Source organism: Manacus candei, unplaced genomic scaffold, assembly GCF_025592945.1.
Source record: "Manacus candei isolate 608988 ecotype Guabito, Panama unplaced genomic scaffold, ASM2559294v1 h1tg000065l, whole genome shotgun sequence".
Taxonomy (NCBI): domain Eukaryota; kingdom Metazoa; phylum Chordata; class Aves; order Passeriformes; family Pipridae; genus Manacus; species Manacus candei.
The window spans coordinates 3897091-3919692 of NW_026138113.1; the positions used below are offsets into that span (position 1 = coordinate 3897091).

The 22602-nt window shown below is 38.9% G+C and overlaps 2 protein-coding genes across 3 annotated transcripts in view; both read left to right on the forward strand.

Annotated features, from left to right (window-relative positions):
* TENT4B (terminal nucleotidyltransferase 4B) overlaps positions 1-3038 on the forward strand; it is a 42649-nt gene extending 39611 nt beyond the window's left edge. Inside the window, 1 exon segment of the mRNA XM_051805594.1 lies at positions 141-3038. Coding sequence (XP_051661554.1) covers positions 141-320 — 180 coding nt within the window. The 3' untranslated portion in view covers positions 321-3038.
* Positions 3039-10655: 7617 nt separating this feature from the next.
* Positions 10656-22602, forward strand: part of ADCY7 (adenylate cyclase 7) — a 60746-nt gene continuing 48799 nt past the window's right edge. The window contains exons 1-2 of one of the 2 annotated variants that reach the window (XM_051805578.1): positions 10656-10695; positions 16175-16302. The gene's annotated coding sequence lies outside the window, so the exon portion shown is untranslated. Of the gene's footprint in view, positions 10696-11889; positions 12289-16174; positions 16303-22602 lie in introns of those variants that run through there. The other variant, XM_051805579.1, reaches the window with a different exon arrangement.

Genomic DNA, 22602 nt, shown 5'->3' on the forward strand with positions numbered 1-22602 from the left:
GCTGTCTCAGCAATGGCCAGGCTCCTCCTGCCCTAGCAAGCTTTTCAAGTGAACATCCTCATTGCCCAGAAGCAGGGATGTGTGATTGCCACGCTTTTTTCCCTTTATCATGGATTTACCATGTTTTCTTTCTGTTACAGCATGGATCTGCACGGTTATTTCGCTCTTCCAACAAAGGCTTCCAAGGTCCAACAAACTCAAGCCACGGTACCTCAGTCACAAACAAACAACATCAAGGCAGCAAATCACACCATCAGTTTTTCCACGGCAAAAAGAGGAAACACAAGAGAGATGCAGCCCTGTCAGACCTTTGTAGATAGTTGCCTACTTTATGACTGTTCTTCTGTGTGCAATGATCTCATGCTACAGGATAGTTTGATAGTGACTCCTTGGATCTCTTCTGGAGCTTCAGACTGTTCAGACATAGATTAGCAACTGCATTTTTTTTCCCAGCTCGCCACGGAACGGAACATGAAGATTGATCACTGCAGAAAAAAAACAAGAAAAAAAAAAAAAAAAGGAAAAAAATGGAGAAAAAAAGGAAAAAAAAATTTTTTTAAGAGGAAAAAGGCTGCTCATTTGATAAGTCATATGCTACAACAGGGTCATTTAGGATATAAAAGCTTGAATGTAAAATAAATGTAATTCCCATCAGCTCATGCTGACCTGTAGAGGTAGTACTCAGTGTGTCTAGGGGGTGGTAACAAACAAATAAAACACAAAAAAATAGGAAAAAAAAGGCAAAAAATTGTATTTTGAGGGAAACCCAGCCTTTAAAGGTGAAAGTAATTTGTGCATGATTTTTTAATTATTTTTGCATATACTTACCATTTTATTGTGTATATATAGATGACCATATAGGAAAACTGACATTTGTAATAGTGGATTTGTTAATACTTTTTACATAACATTACTGTTTAAATTGTAAACATAAATTTTTCTCAGGATTAGTTTGGAAAATAATCTGAATTGTCATCTTAACATCCATATAAAGAGACATTACTAGTTATATTGCTCAGAATTTCTTTTCTTGGCATTTGAAAGATCTAATAGAACATTTGATCTGCAAAAGCTGTTCCTCTGACAGAAAGGTTCATGGTGGCAAATGAAGATTTTCATTTGTATAAAGTGTACATGTACTTTGTGTAGACACTGAGCTTGTCATCTCGGAGAAGTAACCTTCACCTTGTTTTCTAGAGTGCCATCATTTCAGGCAATGGGGTTTTATAGTTGCATCCTTCTCTTCCTCCCCATAGTGGTCTCTCCTCCACCCTTTCTTCTTTTTTTTAAAGAAACAACCTAGGACCACTCGGGGTTTTTTCGTTTGATTGGTGGTGGTGATTGTTTTCTTCTTTTTCTTTTTGGTTTTAAAAAACACAAAACGACACTCAGTTTGTTACAGATGTTTGCATTCCTGGGCTGCTTTAATCCCATGCCTCCTTGTTTGTGCCTTTCCTCCCCCTTCCAGGTCTGGGTTTTTTTGTCTTTTATATTTTTGCTAACTCCTGTAGGAGATGATAACTGTTGAAGCTTTAAGTAAATTTTACAATTAAAGTATTTTTTTCTCACTCCCCTCTTAGGCATTTTTATATTTACACTTAATTATTAAAAAAAAAACGAAACAACCGTTTCAAATAATGAAATATACTTTGTATTGCCTTAAAGACCCAAACCTTTCATATCTCATCATATTTCTTCATTGACCTAGTCAGCATTTCATTTAAACTCCACATTTGTGTGGTTCAGTCGCATTACAAGTCTCGGTTGCAGTACCTTTGATGCCATGACTGCGAATGAAATCGTAATTGCACTCACAGGCATAGCTTGGAACAGGAGTTGGGACACTTGGGTGGTGGAGAGTTAAGTGGCATTTACTTTCACATATTTTGTTAAAGAGGAAAGTCTGTACTTGGCATACGTGGCTGTATTTAATGCAGCGGTTCTGAGATGATGCTTTTATAAAAAGTACTGTTAGCTTTGAGAAACTCTTTTCATATACATTTACAGAATACTACAGACCAACCTGACCTTTAATGGGCACTTATGAGTGCAATGATTTTTAAAGTAAAATAAGACCAGAACTGGTGTTATCACTTAAATTAATAAACATTTTCAATGTGTTAAAGTGTTTTACTTCAAAAAGGAAAATATATATATTCCAAAAATACAGAAAGTCATAACATTTACTCCAACACTAAGCTTAAGTGATGTTAATTTGACAATTTTTTTTAATTTTTAGATTCATATTTTAATTTGATCAGATAATTTTATCAAGAAGATGTTCAGCTTTTGTTCATAGAAGCTAGTAAAAGTTGTACCACATTATGCATAGTCAAGTATTTATTTTGTTTTAGATTATTGTGAATGTGTAGACTTATGTTCACCGCTTAGGGAACAATTATTTATAAATTATATTAATCCAGTATTGTTAGCTGCTATTAGCAAAACTGTTCCAAAACTTAATACTTGCAAAGATCTGTATCGCATTTACCACACTGAAGTGTTTTTAAAAGAATCACCCTCATTGTTGAAAGCAAATGTACTCTTAGGGTGCAGATATTAGTGTTCCAATAAGCATGTGATAATTTTAAGGTGGTGGTAGCGGGAAGATAATCTTGATTCCATTGGGAATCTTAGGTTTGCCTCAATTTATGGTTTTCATAAATTTAATGGAAAATAGCTTTTCCTGGACTGCTCAAGTTTCTTTTTGGTAAACAGTATCTTTCTAAAAGAAAAAAAAAAAGAAAAAAAAAAGAAAAAAAAAAGCATGAAGGAATAATTGAGGTATTTTACATTGCCTCAAATGACCAGCATTGTATTCATAAAATACTGTATATCTTGCAAATCTTTATTTAAACGGAACAGTTGAACTGTTCATTTTTCAATCTGAAGTAAAATACTTTCAAGACCTTTTAGTTTGCCTGCTCATTTGTCTTGTACATTTCATCTCTGTATTTGACTCAAGTCTAATTCCTTTTTGAGTTTCAATACTTTTGTGAAGATTTTGTGAATATACGAAAAATAAATGTTTAATCTAACTACTGCAGTTTATCACCATTCTTGACACCCTGTTTTCCCCTTCACAGCACTGTGGAAACAGCTACTCGAGGAGCTGTGTAACATTTTTTGTAGGATCTGGGTCCTTCCTCGGCTCAGTGCTGGGCCCCTCTGCCTGGAGTTTGGAAGCTGACTTTGTTCAAGTGGCCGTGGTCTGCTCTTTTTCCTTCCAGGAGAGCTGGAGCAGAGTCTGTAAGCCTGAGAATAAGTGCAAGAATGTACATGCATGAAGAGGGTTCTTAATGTATGATTTTTCTCCAACTTTCCCCCTCACAATACATAGGAAGCTTGTGGAAGGATCCTTTTTTTTTATTTTCCGAACTTGGCCTCAGGGTAGTGCTCGAGCTGCAGGACAGGAGCTGTTCAGAGCTGCCACGCTGAGAGGGTGGTGTAGAACCATGCAAGAGTTAATTTGATTTACTTTCAGCTAAAATCCATGTTTAGCAGCTCCTGAAGCACAGCTGATGTTACTGAAGTGTGTTGTAAACTGTGGTTACCATCCTTTCTTGCAGGGCTCAGATAGGAAGACACATACTGGAAGTTCTTGTAGTCTTGCCACTGGTAGTCTACCAAAGACCACTGGAAATACATAAATAAGCTGAAATGTTTATGTATCTTTCTGTTTGGTGTTAAATTGATTTTCTAAGGATTTTTAAATTTAAAAAGAAGATTGTTCAGATGGTGTTTATAGTTAAAAGCTGTGTATTTGTTAGGGTTTTTTGTCAGTCTTCTACCTTGTGGCAGAAAAGAAGCTGAACTGTAAGTAAATCTTCCTATTTGAGAGACATGGCATGATTCTGTTTCCTCAGAATTTACAGCTCAGGGTTTTAAATATAGTAAACTTCTTTTGCTAGAACTTAATCTGTAGAAAATAATTAGTGGTCCAGTGGCTGGTGGCAACTTTTTTGAGGTATTTTCAAAATGGACCTTTTTTATATCTGGAATCATCATGAATGTATCCTAAATATAACATGAGCAACTGATTAGAAAATAGTCTTACCTCAAAAATGCAGTGTAAATAAATACAGCCAGCCATTTGACATCTTGATGGATGTTAAAACTCATGAGAGATCTTAAAACTGTGCGGATCCAACTTTATTTTCTAAAAAGTTCTAGGAATCAGCTGATTAATCACTATTTGCACTTTAACAGTAGCTGGAATAACTGAATTTATTTTATGTTACAGCCCCTAAATAGGTACATATTTATGTACATATTACTTGAGTAATCTGGCCCAGAGATTTGGTGCTGAATATAGCATTTATCAAATCCTGTGCAACAGGTCTCGGTGAAGCACGAAGGGGATTGAGATTGTTAGTGCTTTAAGAAGAGTATTTCTTGCAGCTACAGCAGCTTTTTAAAGAAAAACCATAAACCCCATTGACTGAGCAGGCTGGAAGAGGAATATGTCCTCTTAACCCTCTTACATCTGTATTTGAAGCTTGTTTCTGTGCAAATTATTCCACAACCTGATGTTGGGATGCTAGGCTGATTTTTTTTTAAAAATCTTTCTGTATAATGAAGTGGTAGTTTCCCACAGTGCAAAATACCAGCAAGAAAAAAAGCAGTTGACTCCATGCAAGAACTGGCTTGTAAAGAATGCTTTTGTGTGGTGGTGGAGGATTCTGAGGAACCATGAGGGCAGACCTGGTGAGTGTTTTCCTTGTTTAAAATAAATAAAACGTTCTTGTACGGGTATATAAAACAACTTTTGCTTCTGTATGAAGCAATGTTTGACTCTTGAGCTTAAAGATCCTTAAGCAATCAAATGCTTCTGAATAATTATTGGAGAAAGTAATCTCTGCTCTCAGCTGCATTTTCCCAGGTTTAAAGTTCATTTACTCTACTAGATTTGGTGACAGCGAAATCTGTAAATAAACCTGGTTCACATAAACAAATTGCTTGGTTATGCTGCCTGGCAATGTAACACAAAAATATCTGTTTGAGCTTAAAGCTTCCATCTTAAAAAAACAAACTAACAAAACCAAAGCTGGGTTGGGATTTTTTCCCCTCTTCACTGTAGTGGATCTTGAATCAAACTCCTTTGTGGTTGCCTGGTAATAAGTAACTATGAAAAGACTATTCTCAGTTAGAAAAATCAATGGCTAACTCAACAGCAGGTAGAAATCTTTCATATTGTCTTCCTTCTATGCATGTTTCCTTTTCCTTTTCAAAATTTTTCACAGTGTATGAGAGGAATAACTTATAAAATAATGTAATTATTTATATAAGATCTTCTTCATCCCAAAATGTGTTTTACTAAATCAATGTTATGATATCAATTTGTATGCATCAAGATAACATCAAAAAGCCTTCTAATTGCTGAAACCTTCAAGTGTGTCTGTGCTGCAGTGTGTGCCATCCAGTGCATCGCTTCTGTGCAGTGTCTAAGCCATGTACTCCAGCTGTAAAAGGCAGTTTGAATGCTCCTGGTTTGTAGCATTGTTTGTATGCTACAATAACACTTTCAGGTAGTGGTAACTTATGTGGTATTGGTGAGCTACTGCCTAAATCCCACAGAATACCATTACTCTAAGGGGATAGCTGAGAAAACTGGATTTTGCTGCCAAAAAAACCCCCAAAAACTTTACACAATATCAGTGGGGTGAAGAGCCAAGAGGATGAGAATGGTACTGGCTCCAAGAAGGAGCAGCCAGTGCCAGAAGCTGTCCTGGCATCTCTGGCTGTGCCCACAGGCAGCTTTGGCTCCTCTGCAGCACCGGCAGAGACCACACACTGCCCCAGACCTGCTCTCCTACACAAAGTGCTTTATGCAAATACATGTGAGTGCTTCTAAATTCTTCAGAACAAACTCACGTGATGGTCTGTCAAAAACAGAACAAACTTTTTGGAGAGTACAGGCAAATACAGATGCTGGGAATCTGGGAGCTGAAGCATTAACGTGAAAAGGGAGGAATCCAACTTTTGCAGTTGGTTTCAATACATAGGGCTGTGTTGATTTAACCAGATTTGTTTGTCCACACACTTTTAAATTTGCTTTGTAGCAGTTTCCTAGTGCATTCTCTCAGAACTTTCTGTTCTCGAATTGTATTTCAATTTATGTAAGAGTGTTTTTCCCTAATAATATACATGCTCCATTTGTTCCTTACTGATTTTTCCAAAGTATTCTTATTTTCTCTCCAATATAACCTCCTGGCTACTAACGCAAAGATACTGAAGGTGCAAATTGAAAACAGTTAGCTAAATAGTTTCATCATTTACTGTGAACATAAAATGATCTGTTCTTCTCTGTGTTCTTTAAATCAATAACATCTTCCATTTCATGTCAAACTCCACCTGCAGTGTTAAGGTACCTGACAGGGAAGTGGCTTTGCTTTCATTTTTTTCTTTTCTTGCATAACGTACCAATTAACAAAAAGAAGGAGTGACTTCTCAATAAAGACCATCTAACAGTTTTCTAGGAAGTCCCAGACCAGATCTTCTGTCATTGTTGAGAGTAATTCAATTTCTAGGAGAAAATGTTCCATTTTAATACTGGTCAACTTGAGTATACAGAAAGGTTTAAAACCAAATCTGATCTATAGCCCTTAGTGCAGCCCAAATCACACCTGAAAGTACAGGTAGAAGATTTAAGCAATTAGCCAGGCACTGATTTTTTAAGGCAATAATTAATTTTCTGGTTCAGGAGAAAAAATCTTAACCATGAACAGGAGAGGAGATGGAGATGTTTTTCTGATTCTTAATCCAAGAAGTCAAACAAAACCTCCTTGCCCAGGCCCTGGAGCTGCAGCCAGTGGGACTGGAATTCACAAGTCCTGCAGTTCTTCTCAAAAACACTGTATAGCTCCTCAGTAACAGACTTTTTTGGACCCTTCCTAATCTCTTCTATCATTTCACGGTGCTGTGAATTTACATTGGGCTCGAAGTTTTCTTTGGAGAAATTACAGTTGTAGTATTAAATCCCATGACTTATGAAATCTGGAATGCCAGAAAACATGATCATCATTTCAAGTCAGTTAAGAGTCTTGGGCAACTTTAAAAGAAATAACAAATAGGACAAGAGACCTGAATAGCTTTTCATTTCCCTAAACAAACATGTGGCATTTATTGCTTTATTTATAGAAAGCAGCAAATTATTCCCAAACATTTGTTCAATTGATCCAAGGGCCAAAAAACACAAGCCACGTAACGGCAGTGAAACTCTGCCTTCTCTTTAGCCAGGCTGATGCACTAAAGTACTCCTGCATTTAACAGCAGAAACCTAATGGTTTTCAGCAATTGATTCTAATATTGTCCTGTAAATGAGGGTGATGGCAATGAAGCAGCTGAAAATAATGTCTTACTGCATCCTTCCTAAGCATGTCGTGCCTAGCATGTTGGGATTGTTCTATTATTAGATATCTTTACAGGAAATAGCAAATAATTTACTCAAGTTATTTGTCTCATTCTCTAAAGTGATCAGTGGCCTAAGAGAGAGTGGAGTGTGTGTGGATGCAGACTGGTAAATAGATGCTAAATCTAATCCAAAACAAACAAACAAACAAAATTTCTAATAAATACTTCAATGTCAATGGAATATTTAAAAGGAGTGAATATATTAGGAGTCTACCTGCTAATTTTAAAAGTACAGCTTAACATACTGTGCTACTTTATATATATATACTATGTATACTTTATATATTGTCTAACCCACAAAACAGCCTATATTAATTTTCAAATTATTCCTAAGGGTTTAAAAGAATATATTCTGAGGCTGTGACTGTATTTCTGATTTGCTTTTGTCACATATTTATTTAGTAGGCAACCATCCTCTTGAGTCCTCGCTGATTCATTTATGGGAGCCACTGAAAATCTGAATGTTGAAACATTTCACAGATAAAATTATTTAGAAGTAACTTGCTGGGACCAAATGCTGTCATCCACTTTACTGCTGTGAATGGTACAAACATGCACATGCTGGAGGCACATTCAACCTGCAATGACTTACTAAGAGAAAAATGTAACTCCCCCACGAGAGTTACACTTGAAATTTACTATGGTTTTCTATTTCTGCTTTTTTTAAAAATAGTGATCTTTCTCTATTTCATAATGATTTGTGGCTCTGGATACTATGGCAGTTTACATTGAAGCACACATCTGAACTGTACAAAACAGACTTCTGTAATGCTCTGTAACAGAGTTTGTAAATGACACTGGTTACACTTATACATTTGGCATAAATATCCTATCTACAAATAATTTAAGTAGAAAATTGAATTTTTTATTTTATTAGATTTTTATCAGCTAATTTTTACTAAAACTCTACAGTTATTAGAGTTAGATATAGTTACCCACTTCAGTCTTCAGAAAAATTAGATTTGTGTCTTTAATACTCTGGTTTTATACATTCAAGATGTAGGTATCATTGTAAAGCTGCTGGACATTTTTCTAAGCAAGAGCTTGAAAATAATAATGCTTGCTTGTCTATGAAGAACACTTTCACAGAAACAAACACAACCCTAGGGATTGCTGTACTCAAATTGAGAAGGCGTCATTTCAGACAGACCTTCAATTGAGGGCTACATGTTCACAATGTCAGACATTTGCAGCTATCACATATGCAGAGGGAATTTATTTTAGATCAGTTTTTCTCACCGGGGACAGAACCTTGCACTTAGGAAGTGGCACTGAGCAGGGCTCCCAGCAGTGCCAGGTGCTCTCCAGTAAGGGGTGGTATCATCTGCCTTGTGGAAACCAGCCCTGGCTGTACTGCAGCTGCACAGCACTCGAGAGACATTAGCAGCAGGAAAAAGAACAGGGGGAGTGTATATGTAGCATATACAGGAGCCAGTTAACTGGATATTAATTTCTATATTTTGGTTCTTTTTTTTTTTTCTTTACATCTGTTTTGCTAAAAATGTGTTATAGTGATTTCCAATAGTTAAAGAGTAATCTGCACAACAGTGTACATACAGCCCTTGGAGTACTTTGGAACTACTGCCATTAAAAAACCCTACAGTGTCAGTCGTGTTGAACCATGCAAGAATTTTAGATCTTACTATGGAATAGCAAGTATTTGTTGTGGGTATACAGAAATTATGTTATGCAATCTCTGTACTCGGAAGATCCACAGATTTTTGATGAAAAGATAAATTGAGTCCATCTGTTCTGAAACGGCTCCATTTATGATCTCAGCAGAACAATGTATTTTCCATTTCCTGCAGATTTAAATCTTGTAATCTAATCCAATTTTCAGTGAAGACAAAGAATTCTTTTTAACAATCATTGTACTGGAAGATTCTTCTTCTTCTCTCCCCTAAGAAACGGTCTGAATAGCCTATGCACCACTTTCATCTGAATGCTCCAATAATTTCCTAGTACTTTCTAGATGTACAATGTCCAAAACAGGAATGGGAAGACCCAGATGTTATTAAGTACCTTGCTCAAGACTGCACATAAAAGCGTCACAGGGCAGGCACCAGAGGAGCACAGTCCAGTTCACTGCCTGATCCTGTGCCTCAGGTGTGTAACCACTTCTTCAGCTGCATCCCTTATATGTTGTCCCACGTTGCTGAAACTGCATTTAAATTCCTTTCTAAGATTCCCAGCCCTAACTGCCCCAAAGCATCCTAATGGCTGGGCAGTCTTAGGCAGCAAAGCCTTTCCTATTTGCCCACCGATATTGGAACAGGAGCTTTGAGAGTCACATAAAGCTGTCGTGCTTGTGGTGTGTGCACTGAACTGCTGCTCTGTCCGAGAGAGGCGATTCAAGCTCATTGCTCGGGCCTACAAAGTGTGGAAAGCACCAGCTGGATGCCAGGACAAAAGTAAAAACTGTATTTAGTTACTGAGGTATTATTGCAGTAGTGGTAAGTCCATGGATGACTAATGCATTGCAGCTGTAGGTAGCCGGGCACACACCTGCCTGCCACGGGCTGCGTGACGAACAAACAGCTCCCCTGATAAACCTAATCCAAAACCCCACAGAAATCGGCGTTTCTTTCTATTGTTTCCAGTGAGCTTTGCATCGGACTTAACGTGTGGTAGAGCCAGGCTCGGGCTGAATTAGCAGCTGTGTGTTCAAGGCTCAGTGCACTGAGGAATCGTTGCCAGCCCAATGAAACTCATACGAAGCAGTCTGAGGAGACTGAACTCAGTGGAGCGATGGGAAACGGGAGCCGTGGGATGGCCGCGGTGACGCTCGGGTCCCTCGTCCCCGGGCGCAGCCTGGGAGGTGGGGAGTCCTGCCAGGAGCACCCCAACAGTAGCCAGATTTTAAAAAGCTGGCTGTAAACCTTCATATTTTTCAGAGCCCAGGGCAGAAATTTGTTTGCACCCCTGTACAGCGCGGATGCTGATGGGGAGGGCACATGGACGCTCCCCGAGCTGTGCGGGATGGGGTGCTGCTGACCCTGAGCGGGAGCAGAGCTGAGGGAGGCCGGGAACCCCTTTAGGCGAGGCTTAGGCGATGCCTCCCGTCGGTCCCGCCCGCGTCCCTCTCGCAGGAGGCAGAGGCAGGAGGGGCGATGCCGCGGCGTGTCCCGCCCTCGGCGCGCCGGGGAGGCTCCGCGGGCCCCAGAGACACCTCGGGCGGCGGCGGGAGAAGGAGGAGGAAGAGAAGGAGGAGCAGCAGCAGCGCCCGGTCCCAGCCCCAGCCCCAGCCCCAGCCCCGACCCGCTGCTCTCCCGCCGGCCGCAGGTGAGAGGCCGCCCCGGGAGGGGAGATGCCCCGGGAGGGTGAAGGCTCGGGGGTCGCGCTCCGCGGAGCACGAAATTAAAAGCGTCGAAGGTTTCCCGTACAATGGTTATTTATTATCTCTTATGACACCACTTGATACACTTGGGAGCAGCGAATAAATGTTCGGGCCCATAAATCTTTTCTCTCAAGTTTATTAGGCTTAGAAAAGGCGGATTTGGCAAAGCTGAGAGGCCTCGGAATTGGGGTGGGATTCTGCCCGCCGTGTCAATGGAGAACTTCGGGTCTTTTGCTTTCAAAAGTCAAAAGCTGACAGCTCTAGTATGGAGTATTTCAGATCCTTTTAGGCTTGCACTTTTTTAGCACAATAGGGCTTTAAATTGCTGAAGGAGGTGCTTAAATATCAGGGAAAACTTGAAATATCAGCAGAAGTTTGGCTTGTGTGTTTTTTACTGCTGAATAGGTAAGTTACTTCTAATCTTGGTAGGATGTGTTATGGTATTTTTATAACAAGTTAATTAAGGGATTAAAATGCTTTAATACATATAGCACAGCAGACATTATTGCAAGGATCTTACGTTTGCCAGTGGCAGATGTGGGAAATCCTAGAACAGGGGAATATCATCACCAACAACCCAGTACCACAATGAAGAGAGAGCCTGAGACTTCTTTCATGACCTGTGAGAATGTGGTCAACACAAGTGCTGAGAACTGGCAGAGACACTTAGAAAGCGTTTTTGGACACACAAAGTAAATATGAAATGTAATGTTTGAATTTGATTCAGCACAGAAGTCTGTTTTCCTCCTCTCAGATGTGTTCTATTTTATTTGTACTGCTGAGAACCTGACACCCGGGGCTCTGGCCCAAGACTATGATGTGATAAGTGCTGTGCAAATATAAGATGGGGGAATCCACATAAATATACCTAAAACCTGTGGTTTGATTCTGAAGTGTTCTTGGTTTATTATGGGAAATAAAATGTCCTATGCTGGCCACTGCAATATAAAAATTTCTTCATAGTGGGAAATAAGATGTAGCTGTACCTGTATTAGTTACCTTACTGCTTTCTGCTGAGATTCATGATGGGAGGGGATTGCCTTTTTTTTCCCCGCTCTTTTTCTCTCTCTCTTTTTTTTTTTTTTTTTTTTTTTTTTAAATAAGGACCTGGGAACTTTAAAAGGCACTCACCTTAAGAAAAAGTACCATCAAGAAATTCTGTAGCTATAATATATTTTGAGGATAAATAAGAAAAATTTTCAGTATTATTTTTATGCAAGCAGGATTCCAGGAGAAAAAGTTTCTAGGAGGGTTCAGTGCTTGTATCTAGGTCGAAAATAAATAAGCAAACAGTGGGACAGGGTGGTTGTGTTTGTGCTGAAGGGTTTTCTTTGTTTGTTTAGGTATCCATCCTGACCTTTCAAATGTTGAAGTCCTATCCAGACGGTTTTTTATGATCCCTTACAGAAGGAAGAAGAATGTACTAAGTACTTCTGAAAAAAGTCTCCCTTGCAGTGGTTGACATTAAAACCAGTATTTGCCAAAGTCACCACACCTTGACAGTTTCCCCCTATCCAGAAATGTGGAATGGAAAACGGGTATATTGAATACCACTCTGAAAACAGTAAGCCAATACAGGTTTCCAATGGCCATTATAACATGCTATTTGTGCTTCCAGAAGCCATTACTAGCAGCAATTAGGGTCATTGGGGGTTCTTGTAAAGCAACCATTAAACTTCTTAAATTTTTCTTAATGAAGCTAATGTCAACACCATTAAGAGTAAACAAGAAGAGACTTCATTCCCTAGTGTATGTTCTCCTGGCTTGTGCTAAGTGAAAGAGCAGGTGCTGGTTGAGAGCTAATTAGTTTAGGGTGTAAGCCTAGAGGTGATGATCACCGTTTTCTGTTAAGGTGGGTATTTGTGTAATTGCCAGTTGCTCTTAAATTAAAAAAAGACAGTTACAGACCCTACTGAAACCAAGAAGATTTTTCAGATGAAAACTGGTACCTGGTTGAGCCAGAGATCGCTCTTTTCTTCCCTAATTAAAGCCCAGTCAACATCCCAATTCTTAAGTGCAGTCTCTTTAAAGCACCATTTGAGGAACTGAATACTGCATGAGTAGGGAGATAATCTATTAAGGCAGCATCTGCGAAGTTTCAAGATGATTATTTGCTAAGCTGACAGGATGTTACAGTGTGAAATAGTTTGTAACCACTGTGTAGTTAAATCATCTTTATCACAATGAGGAAGTGCAACTTCTTCCTTGGGTCATTACAGCAGAATTCACGAAGAGTCTGTCTTGTGTTCGCTGAAAAAATGAATTCTATAGTTTACATTTTGAAAACAGTAAAGATGTTGATCTGGGATTTTCTCCTACTCTTATTTAAAAAAAACCACAACATTTTCACCTGGGAAAAAAATGCTGTGTTATAAAATTAGGAGTTTTATAACACTCTTATCTCATAGTAAAAATCATGATCATCGTTATCTCCAGAGACTTGAAAATCCCTTTAAATAACTGTTGGTGTTACTTGTCTTTTGCCTCTTACACCATCCTATCTTCCTGAGACTCCTTGAGCAGGGTCCATGCTCTGTCTCGTGGTGCCAAGCAGCAGGGTGTTCCACATGTGCTGGCAGAGGGGCAAGCTGTACATTGGGTCTTAAGAAGTGTTCTTTGCTTAACAAGTATAACACAGGATAGCACAAATAGGCTGTAATGATATTTCCTGCACACCATGTGTAGATTGCTACTGCTGAGTGTTACCTCTGCAGAGTTAGTAAAATTAAGGTGTAAAAAGTTGAACAACTTTGTCTAGGTTCCTCAAAGGTAAACAACAAAATTGAATAGAACATGAGGCTGCTGTTCCTTTTCTAACCAAGGCATTGCATTACCTCAGTACCTTGGAGTTAAGACATGAGTTTGTGTCAAAAAATGTCCTTCAAACCACTTTGTTTTGCGTAGCCTGTTTGCAGTAGCATTTTTATAAAAATCAAATAAACCTTCTCCTCTGTAGCACCAGGCTGCTGTTTTGAATTTTACAGCACAGGCCCTGCAGTTCAGAGGCTTTAGGTCTGCTGGTGCTTTAAAGAAGAAACAAAATCAAAGCTGGCTCTCGTGTGACACAGGGCCACACATACCACTTTTCCTAAAAGCTTTCTTCACAGCTAATGGCCAAAATGTTCCTCTCTTAACAGATGTTCTGTAATCCTCATTTCAGCATTAAAAGTAGCTTCTGGTCTGTAATTACAGAGAGGGAACAAACAGGGTGTGTTTAACTTCTGTTTCTAGGCATAAAACTAAGCGAATAAATAATACATTCTATTTAAAAACAGAAATAACAAAGATTACCAAGGCTGCAACTGGCATAAGTCAGAGAAAGGTGAGAAGTTTCTTTGAATACATGTGGCTGCTTCTGGCAGCTTCTGAACTGCCCTGAAGTGCCCCTGTGCTGCAAGTGTTCTGTGTGCACTGCAGGACATGTGTGTATGTTTGCTCTGCTCAGTAGCTTGTGGGGCCTTCTGGTAAAGATAATTAAGGAGTTAATTTTCAGGCTCATTCTCCTGTGTCCTCCATCACAGTTTGCTTAAGTGTAGTGATAGAGCTTTGTCCCATCTTCTGTTCTGTGGGTTGCAGAAATAAATACTGTTTGAAATCTGAGTTGTCATTCAGCCCACAACAAAAGGAATGTGTTTTTGAGATGCTCAGCAAGAGTAGTAATAAATCCTTATTTTATTTTTTTTTTAAATAATGCTGCCTTGTAAATGGCTGGTTATAAAGCCACAAGCATAGTCTTGTGATGTAATCAATACAAAAATGCTTAAAAGGGCTTTGATAAAGTTTTTAGGTCTTAAGACTGCATGCTTTATTTCATGGAAGGAGACAACATAATAAGGGTTTTATAGGTAGATAAATGTAGAAATAATTTAACTGTGACAGTACAACTTTGGTTTCAGTTTGTTGCTTTTCATTCAATGAATTTTTGTTATGACTAATAATGATTAGTTAGCATTTCAGCGAGTTGAATAAAATATTTTAGTAAGATGATTTTCATTTGCAATATAACCTGGGTTTTAGTCATTATTGACTTAAATAGTTAATATCCAATCTGTGATGCTTTCTGATTTATTTATTGATGTAAAGGCATACATTCATATTGGGGTTCTTTTAAGAACTAGTTGATGATCAAACCACCTAGCAGTGACTAATTCTTACTTGGATACCCTTTTCCAAGTAACCAAAATGGTGAGGAAACAAGCATTCCAGGAGAATGACAGAGCACGTGGAAGGGCTGGGTAAGGAGTGCAGCTGGGAAGGAGCTCCAAAGGTGAATGCAGACAGACTGAGCTCACTGAGGTTTATTCAAACTCAGCTGAAATTAATGGACATGGGTGATAAAGCCCTGATCATTTAAATGCCAGATATTCTTAGCATCTGGCTCATGTCAACCTGAGCCCATCTGTTACGGTATTTCAGGCAGGACCTGCTTGCTGGAACAAGCTCAGACTTAGGCTGTGGGGGGAAAAACCAGAGTGGGTCAAGCTGAGAGAGGATGAACTTTGTATTGCAGCTTTTCTGTGTGTCTGGGTCTTTTTCCCTGTTATTGCTACTGAGCATATGTGGGACTGAATCAAAAAAATTGGTTTCAGTAGCAGATCAGAATTTTGGTTTTAATTTCCTCATTTGAAAGGAAGTTGGGGTACCGCTATCAAAACTTTCTCACTTCCTCACACTTTCTGCCTGGTCTCCTCCTCCTTCTTTGCCTGCTGCTGTGAAGATGACAGTCATTTCAATGCCAAGGAAACAAACATTTGTATATTTGAGAAATACACATTTATTGGAATAAACTAAAATAAATAACAGAAGATGTGAGAAATGTATGTAGGCATTACTTACACGTATTGATCAGGAACTGAATTTTGAGGTTAAAATACTTTAAGAATTCTTATCACAGATAAAGACAATGGATCAGTTTTGATACTTGAATTGTGCAAGTTCTTACTGTTCTGCTTATTCCATGTGTAGTACCTGTACTAGTGTATGTGGGCCCTGTGCAGTTTATTAGAAGACAGGAATAACATAGAGGCAAAGTGTACTTCTGTGGCTTTATAACTTCTAGGTCCTGGGAACTTTAAATTCCTTTCTGCTCACTAGTTATGTAAAAATGACTAATGATGTCTGTGTAAAAAAAAATGTGGGTTTTTTTTCTAGAAATATCCTTATATGACTTGAAGAACGAACACAGGAGTAAATGCAGTGAAGGCAGCGATTTTTCTGGTGTAACTAAGCTGGCTCAAGGAGAGCTGCCACTGAAAGTGGGCAGCACTGCTTGCTTCCTGCCCCTGTGCCCCCACCCCTCCCTGGAGCCAGCACTGGTGCTCAACTGACCTGCTGCTGAGATGATTCATGGAACTAAATGGGCAAAAAGAATTTTTTTGAATAGTATAAGCATTTTTTAAGTATGATATTTTTTTTCCTCTGTAGGAACAGAACAACCAGGTTAGAGGAAGTGGCAAGAATGTGTTGTTGAACTTCTAGAGAGACAGATGGGGACAGTTCCCCCCTCTTTGGTGGTGGCTGTGCTGTAAAACTGGGCTCCTGCTTTCCAAGTGGTAAGTTATACTTCTGCAAACATGCTGGAAAAGTGAGCTGGACTGTGTTTTGGTTGAAGGTATTCCCAGTTGCATTGAGATCCCAATTCCAGTATTTCTTAAGAGTGAGCCCTGTTCTACTGTTTTACTTTTACAGCAGGAAATGAACATAAAAATATTTCACTGTAGTACTTTTTAAAAATCACCTATAGTTTTTTGCAAGTTCCTGAGGAGTATCCTGTTTTGAATTTAGTAGTTTTTACTTTTTATTTTTAGATTGCTAATTGTAACAGTTACAATCAGCTCCCCACCACCTTTTCCCTCAGGATGCTGCCCTTTTAAAATAAGGCAGAAGATGCTTTGCAGTGCTAGAGCAACAGTTAACATATACTGTGGTTTGCTTAAGAATGTGCAGTGCTACTGCACATAAGATAGTAACACAAAATTCACAGCTGTTGAAGATAGTCAGAGCTAGGAGTTGCTCTGAGAAAGTGATTTTTGATTTGGTAACAGTATAAACACCATGTTTAGCTTTCAAAGAAATAGGAAAAAGCAGTACAGTTAAAACAATTGTAAAACCAATTTGATGCCGTTTTTGTGATGCCACAATAGACAAAATTCCACACAGGCAGTTTTATTTTCCCCAGTGAGCTGATGTGTTGATTGCTTGCATGTTCAGAGCTCCCTTGCAGAGTTGTAGAACATGATTTAGTGACACAGGTTGTCAGTGTGAGCAGAAACACATGTGGGTGTTAATTGCTTCTGGTCAGGTGCAGACCAATTAATTAACGATGTTGTTAGATAAAGGAGATTAAATTGCAATTAATGAATAGTATATTGGAAGAGTAAAAGGGGAAGTTTTGTTTTTCAAGATTCTGGGCAGATTTAGGCAAGAAATAAGAGTTGCTCTTTTCTCATATTGGCTCTGTGTTCCATAACCATTTATCAAGCATGTTTACACAGGGAATTTGGATGTAGTTGTAGCTAAACTGGTTTATCAGAGTAGCATTAAACACTTGTTTTACAAGTTGAATTAATTTTTGTCCTACTTTTATGCAGGCAGTTGTATTTGGAAATACATTCTGCTGTGTTTGCTTTGAACTGAGTTGTTCCATGATCATTAGGCTTTCCTTTGAGTTGTCTCTGCTACCAATAAAATCTATATAGGTAAGGATACATAAACATCTATTAGTATAAATAAATAAAAATAACAAAAGTGTCTCTTCTGAAGGCTGTAGAATCTAAAAGATACTGATACTGTGCTTGTTCCTTTTTACCTTTCTGAATGTTTTCTTCATCCCATTCTGTGTATCAGTATCCCAGGCATCATTCTTTGGGCTTGAGCATTTACGAATAGATAGCCAAACAACCAAACTTACTACCTGCTGGTAAGGCTGAGGAGTGTTGGTTGTAGAAAGTGTGGGAAATCTGGGAATTGGAAAGCTAACAATCAGTTGTTACAGGTTTCACATGCTGTAAATAATATTCTCACTGTAAAATGAGGGGCTTTCAAGAGGGGAAAAAAGGAGGTGGGTGGGAGGAAGAAGGATTTCTGTAACTGTGCACTGCCCTTCCAGAAATGTGATAACTGCAGGTTATAGGCAGAGGAGACCTAATTGTATTGTATTGTGATACTATAGTGGACTTGGGAAAAAAACTTGCCCTGATCCAGAGTCAGGCTTAGGTTACTGCCAACGTTGAGATGGGGACTCTGGAGATATCTGAACAGGAAAGGAAGCCTGGTGAGTTTTAAAAGCACTTTTGAAGGCAGCTGCCTAATACATTGGAAACTAAGTTGTCCAGAAATATTTTTTATTTGCTGAGACCTGAATCCTGCTCTCAGAGCAGTGGCCTAGCAGTGGGCAGGGGAAGTGTGCAGACTGAGAGGGGAACAACTCTATCTCTGTTTTTAGCCTCATGGTTGAATTTAGTAAGTTCTCTTTTTGTGTGGTAGTTAGTGGTGGTATCACCCTGATTTGTGCCTTCTCTGCAAGATACCAGCCAGCTGTATTTGTGTTCACTCCATATGTGAGTGCTTTAAGCATCTTGGGGTTCTGGGTGCTGCCTCTCTGCACCGGCTCACTGAGCCTGCACCATGGAAACAATGGCCCTGGACATTAAAATCAGTTCTGACTGTCTCTGTTTGAAGTAGACAAGCTTTTCTGGAGTCCCAAATGCTAGGACCACAAGATGCATAGCTAGTTGTTGGGGGAATTTTTAAAGCAGCTTTCCAGGTGACACTGGAGGTTGCTGGTCAGTGCAAAATGAACAATACAGCATGCTGTTCCCTGAATCTTCCTCCTTTGAAGTGCTCTTTAGGATTTGCTCAACGCTTTCCAGGGTTCTCATGTCCCAGTACTTGACACCCCCAGGTGTACAGTACAGGCTTTTCTTTGCTCCATGAGAAGGATTCCAGCAGACTTGGCTTCTCTTGCTGTTCCCTCTGCTGCTGTGTGACCCTCTGGTCACTCACAAACCCTTGGGTGGTCTGTTGTGTGGTTACCACACAATTTGAGTTCAGACCTGAAAAACTGGTTTTTGTATGCACTAACCACCTGTTCTGCTGGGGAACAGCCCAGGTAATTGTGGATGGTCTTTATTGGTGTCTTATTCAGCAGAGGAGGCTGAGCACTGCTTCTTCCTGCACGCAATGCCATCCAACCAGCCCTTCCTAACTGTGTTCAGCAAAGGACTGTTATGTTTAAAGAGTGTCAGTAATGTCCACCTGAACTTCAGAATACATATGTAGGCTCCTGTGACAGTCATAAGGAATTTGTGATTACAGAGCAGAGCTGCTTATGATGGCACTGTTTCCTCACCTCCCCCAGCAGTGTACAAGGTCAGAGTGCATGTATGTCTTCTAACATAAATGTATATTCTTACTTTGGGGAGCAACGTGGTAATTATGGCCAGGCTAGTTTTTAGACAATAACCAGGCAGGTGACAGATCTGCCTTCTAACCTAAGAGGGTGACTGCACAAAATGTTGCCAGGGAGCAAGTTAATATGCCATATTTATTACCTGTACATAATGTTATCCTGCATAAGGTAAACGTGAGGCAGGTAATTCTACTTTGCTTTACAGGAGGTTGTGAGTTTGTACATTGGTAGTTACTATGGGAGATTTTACATGCTATTAATCTTCATGTTTTAATTGATCTGCTAATAATTTGTTTGTGTAACTAGGTAGGTAGGTTTCTTTACCATGGTAAACTTTAAAAAAAAAATCTTTAAAATCTGGATAATTTGATAACTTGGACAGACCATTTGTAGAACACAAACTGCATTGTGTGCCTTTTGATTGGAAGTAATGCTTGAGTCGTAAGAATCCCAAGATCAAGTAGTTTTCTCTAGTTCTAAACTCTTGGGATGATTGTCTGTATTCCCATAAGATAATCCTTATTGTTAATTCTTTTCTATGTTGCCATATAGCTGACAGCATGGGTTGTGTAGCTATATAGCTAACAGCAGGTTTTACTCACCTGCCCTTTCTCTGTTTAAAGAAGCCAAGCCTTTTTTTTTTTACACAGTAGTAACCTGGTGGGTTGTTGCACCCTCCTTGCACTATTGCCAAACATAGCTTTTGGTTATGAATTGTTTACAGAAAAACCAAAACAAAACCCCAAACCAAACAAACAAAAAGGCATTTCAGAACTGTAAGCTGATGTTTCGCTTCCCTTATGAATTTTTGTCTACCTCTGGCCAAAGCTGAGTTTTTTTCTGAAGCCAAGTGCTAAAAGCTTAGTTTAAAACACAATTTTGTGATTTAGGGTCCACTAAAAATGTCTGCTATTGTTAATGTTCTGATAAAACACTAACATTTTAAGTCAGTGGGCTAAATTATTCTTATAACTTCCTTCCTGTCTTAATGGAAAAGTCAGCAAACTTTTAAGCATTTTCTTTGGGCCTATGACTTAAGATTTTACGTATATTTCCCTATAATGAAATATTAACTTCAGATTTCAAGCACACTAAGTGAAGGAATATATGGCAAAGATTATCTGCTATGCTTCTGGAATATGCCATACAGTTACCTTGGGTTTGTACTTCACTGCAGCTTGTTTGTGCAAAAGACTAATTTCTGAGCATGAACTAGGAGTACTGACACAAACATCTGCTTTTATTGATGAGCTTCCTGGCATTTCTTTTGTTTGACTCCTGCCAGAATGAGAATATGTCTTTTCTTCTTGGGGATTTCTTGACCTGCGGTCCGAGTTCCTTGATGCGTCACTCACTGAATCATCCCCGTTCCTTAGGCTGACCCCCTCCTGATCCTTTCTGTAGGGTCACAGAACAAGGGCAGGCTGGGGAAGTCGCTCAAGCTCTTGGAGGAGGAGCAGTCACCAGGCCAAGAGGTGCTCCCTGTCTGCAAGGGGGGAGCTTCAGACCTCTGGTCTGGCTGTATCAGCCCTGGGAAGGTCACTCACACATGGCTGTGATCAGAGTCCCCTGGGAAATGTGGTTTTGTGCTGACTTCCAGGCTTCATCTCAGCCAAAGGAGGAAACTTGAAGGGAAATAGATAAAATCTAACACCACTTAAAAGAATTGATGCATTAATAATTATATTTGCTGTCATGAGTATAATTTTCTCTAAATCTTAATTTTTGCTTATTGCGGGTGACTCAAGTCCTTGATTTTTGTTCACAGTACAGATTTATTTCAGCTGTGGTGGTGATAAAGTGGACATTATCTAGTGCTCCTAGTACATGTAAAATCTCTCTGATATTTGGGATGCTTGATTTACAGCTTTGGTTTTACTTTATTTTACTACTTCTGTGTGTCATCTTGCCAAAGAAACTGGGATTTCATAAAATTGGTGTTTTTGGAGAGTTTAGTGAATGTTGGTTCTATGTTCATCGTACCCGTCTAGTGTCTAAATACTAAAACTTTTTCTTAATGCTTTCCTTATTTGTGCTTGATATCTGCTACTGACAGTGTACACTGTGTTTCCCAGTGGGACACTTCTCTTTTACCCCACTGAGTTTTTTTGAACATCACTTGAACCTCTGTGCATTTCTTACAAATCTCCTGTCTTCCCCAGGTACCTTCCTTTTGAACTCCACCTAAAGCTGAGACCTTGTGTGAAAGATGTAGAGAGTTTTTTTCTGTGCTTGTCACTGAGCACATTCAAGCAGTTGTGCACTTCTGTAAAAGTGCTGTGGAGTGACTGGAATGTTTTGAGACCTAAGTTTTGACTGTTTGCTTGTATTTAATTTCTTTACTGTCAGGGATTTCTTGTGCTTATATACGCCTATATCGATATTTAACAAAGAGACAGTGATGAAATTATTGGTATAGTCCAACATATTTGTGCCTGAATACAGTACCTGCTTACAGTCATTTTAAGGAGTGGATTAGAACTTTTTAACAAAAATACATACCAGAAATTTTCACTTATATTTTATTCCTTCTCTTCCTCATTTCTGACTTGTTGCAGTGTCTGTATGCCTAGGCTTAGCATGGATGATAAAGTAGTAAAAGTCTGGATGTAAACCAGTGTTGTGATTTAAATAAATATTACAGTATTTTTATGTCTGTGTGTAATACATAGAATACCTAAAAATGTAGATTTGCCTGTTTTACACATGATTAATGTCACTGAAGGATTGCATATGGCTTATGTTTTTCCTTGCCCTGAAACACTTGGGTGTTAGCTCCTGGGTGAAGTGAGCGGACTCAGTGATAGATACAGATACAAGATTTGTCATATTGTGTATTATATTGTATTTCAGTGGTTTCTGCTTCATTTCTTAAAATTTGGCTTTTGACACACTTTCATTTTCAAGCACCATGGTATTCCACAGTGAAAGTTTATGAAAGTCAGTTAAATTAATTTAAAACCAACAAAAATGAGTGAAGTGTTAGTGTGTAGTGTTTGGATTTGTAAATATTTGGGGATTGTGTTACTTCAGAAACACTACACACATGTAAATGTTTGACTTTTTCTTTTCTTTCTCATTGGGAACTCATATGTTTTTTGAGGCTGGTAATGAAATGCAAAAATACTTGGTTTTGAGATTAACCTGTAGAAGGTGTGTAAGATAGAACACGTGTATTACAAGCTGCAAAATGGTCATGAAATGATTGATGTTGTTTCAGTTTGTGTGCTTGGCTCCCTTTTGCTTAAAAGTGTGAGCTAAACTTTTCAAATAGTTCTTTTCATCTGCAAACTCCCTTAATTATTCCTCCCTTATTCCTGCCTTTGAATACAGATCCTTTTGGTGTACATCTTGCCACACAACACTTGTAAGTTGGAAGGAAAGAGCACTTTTTTTTCTCCACATGAAATTACTTGATTTTTAGGCAGCAAACTTGAAGTGT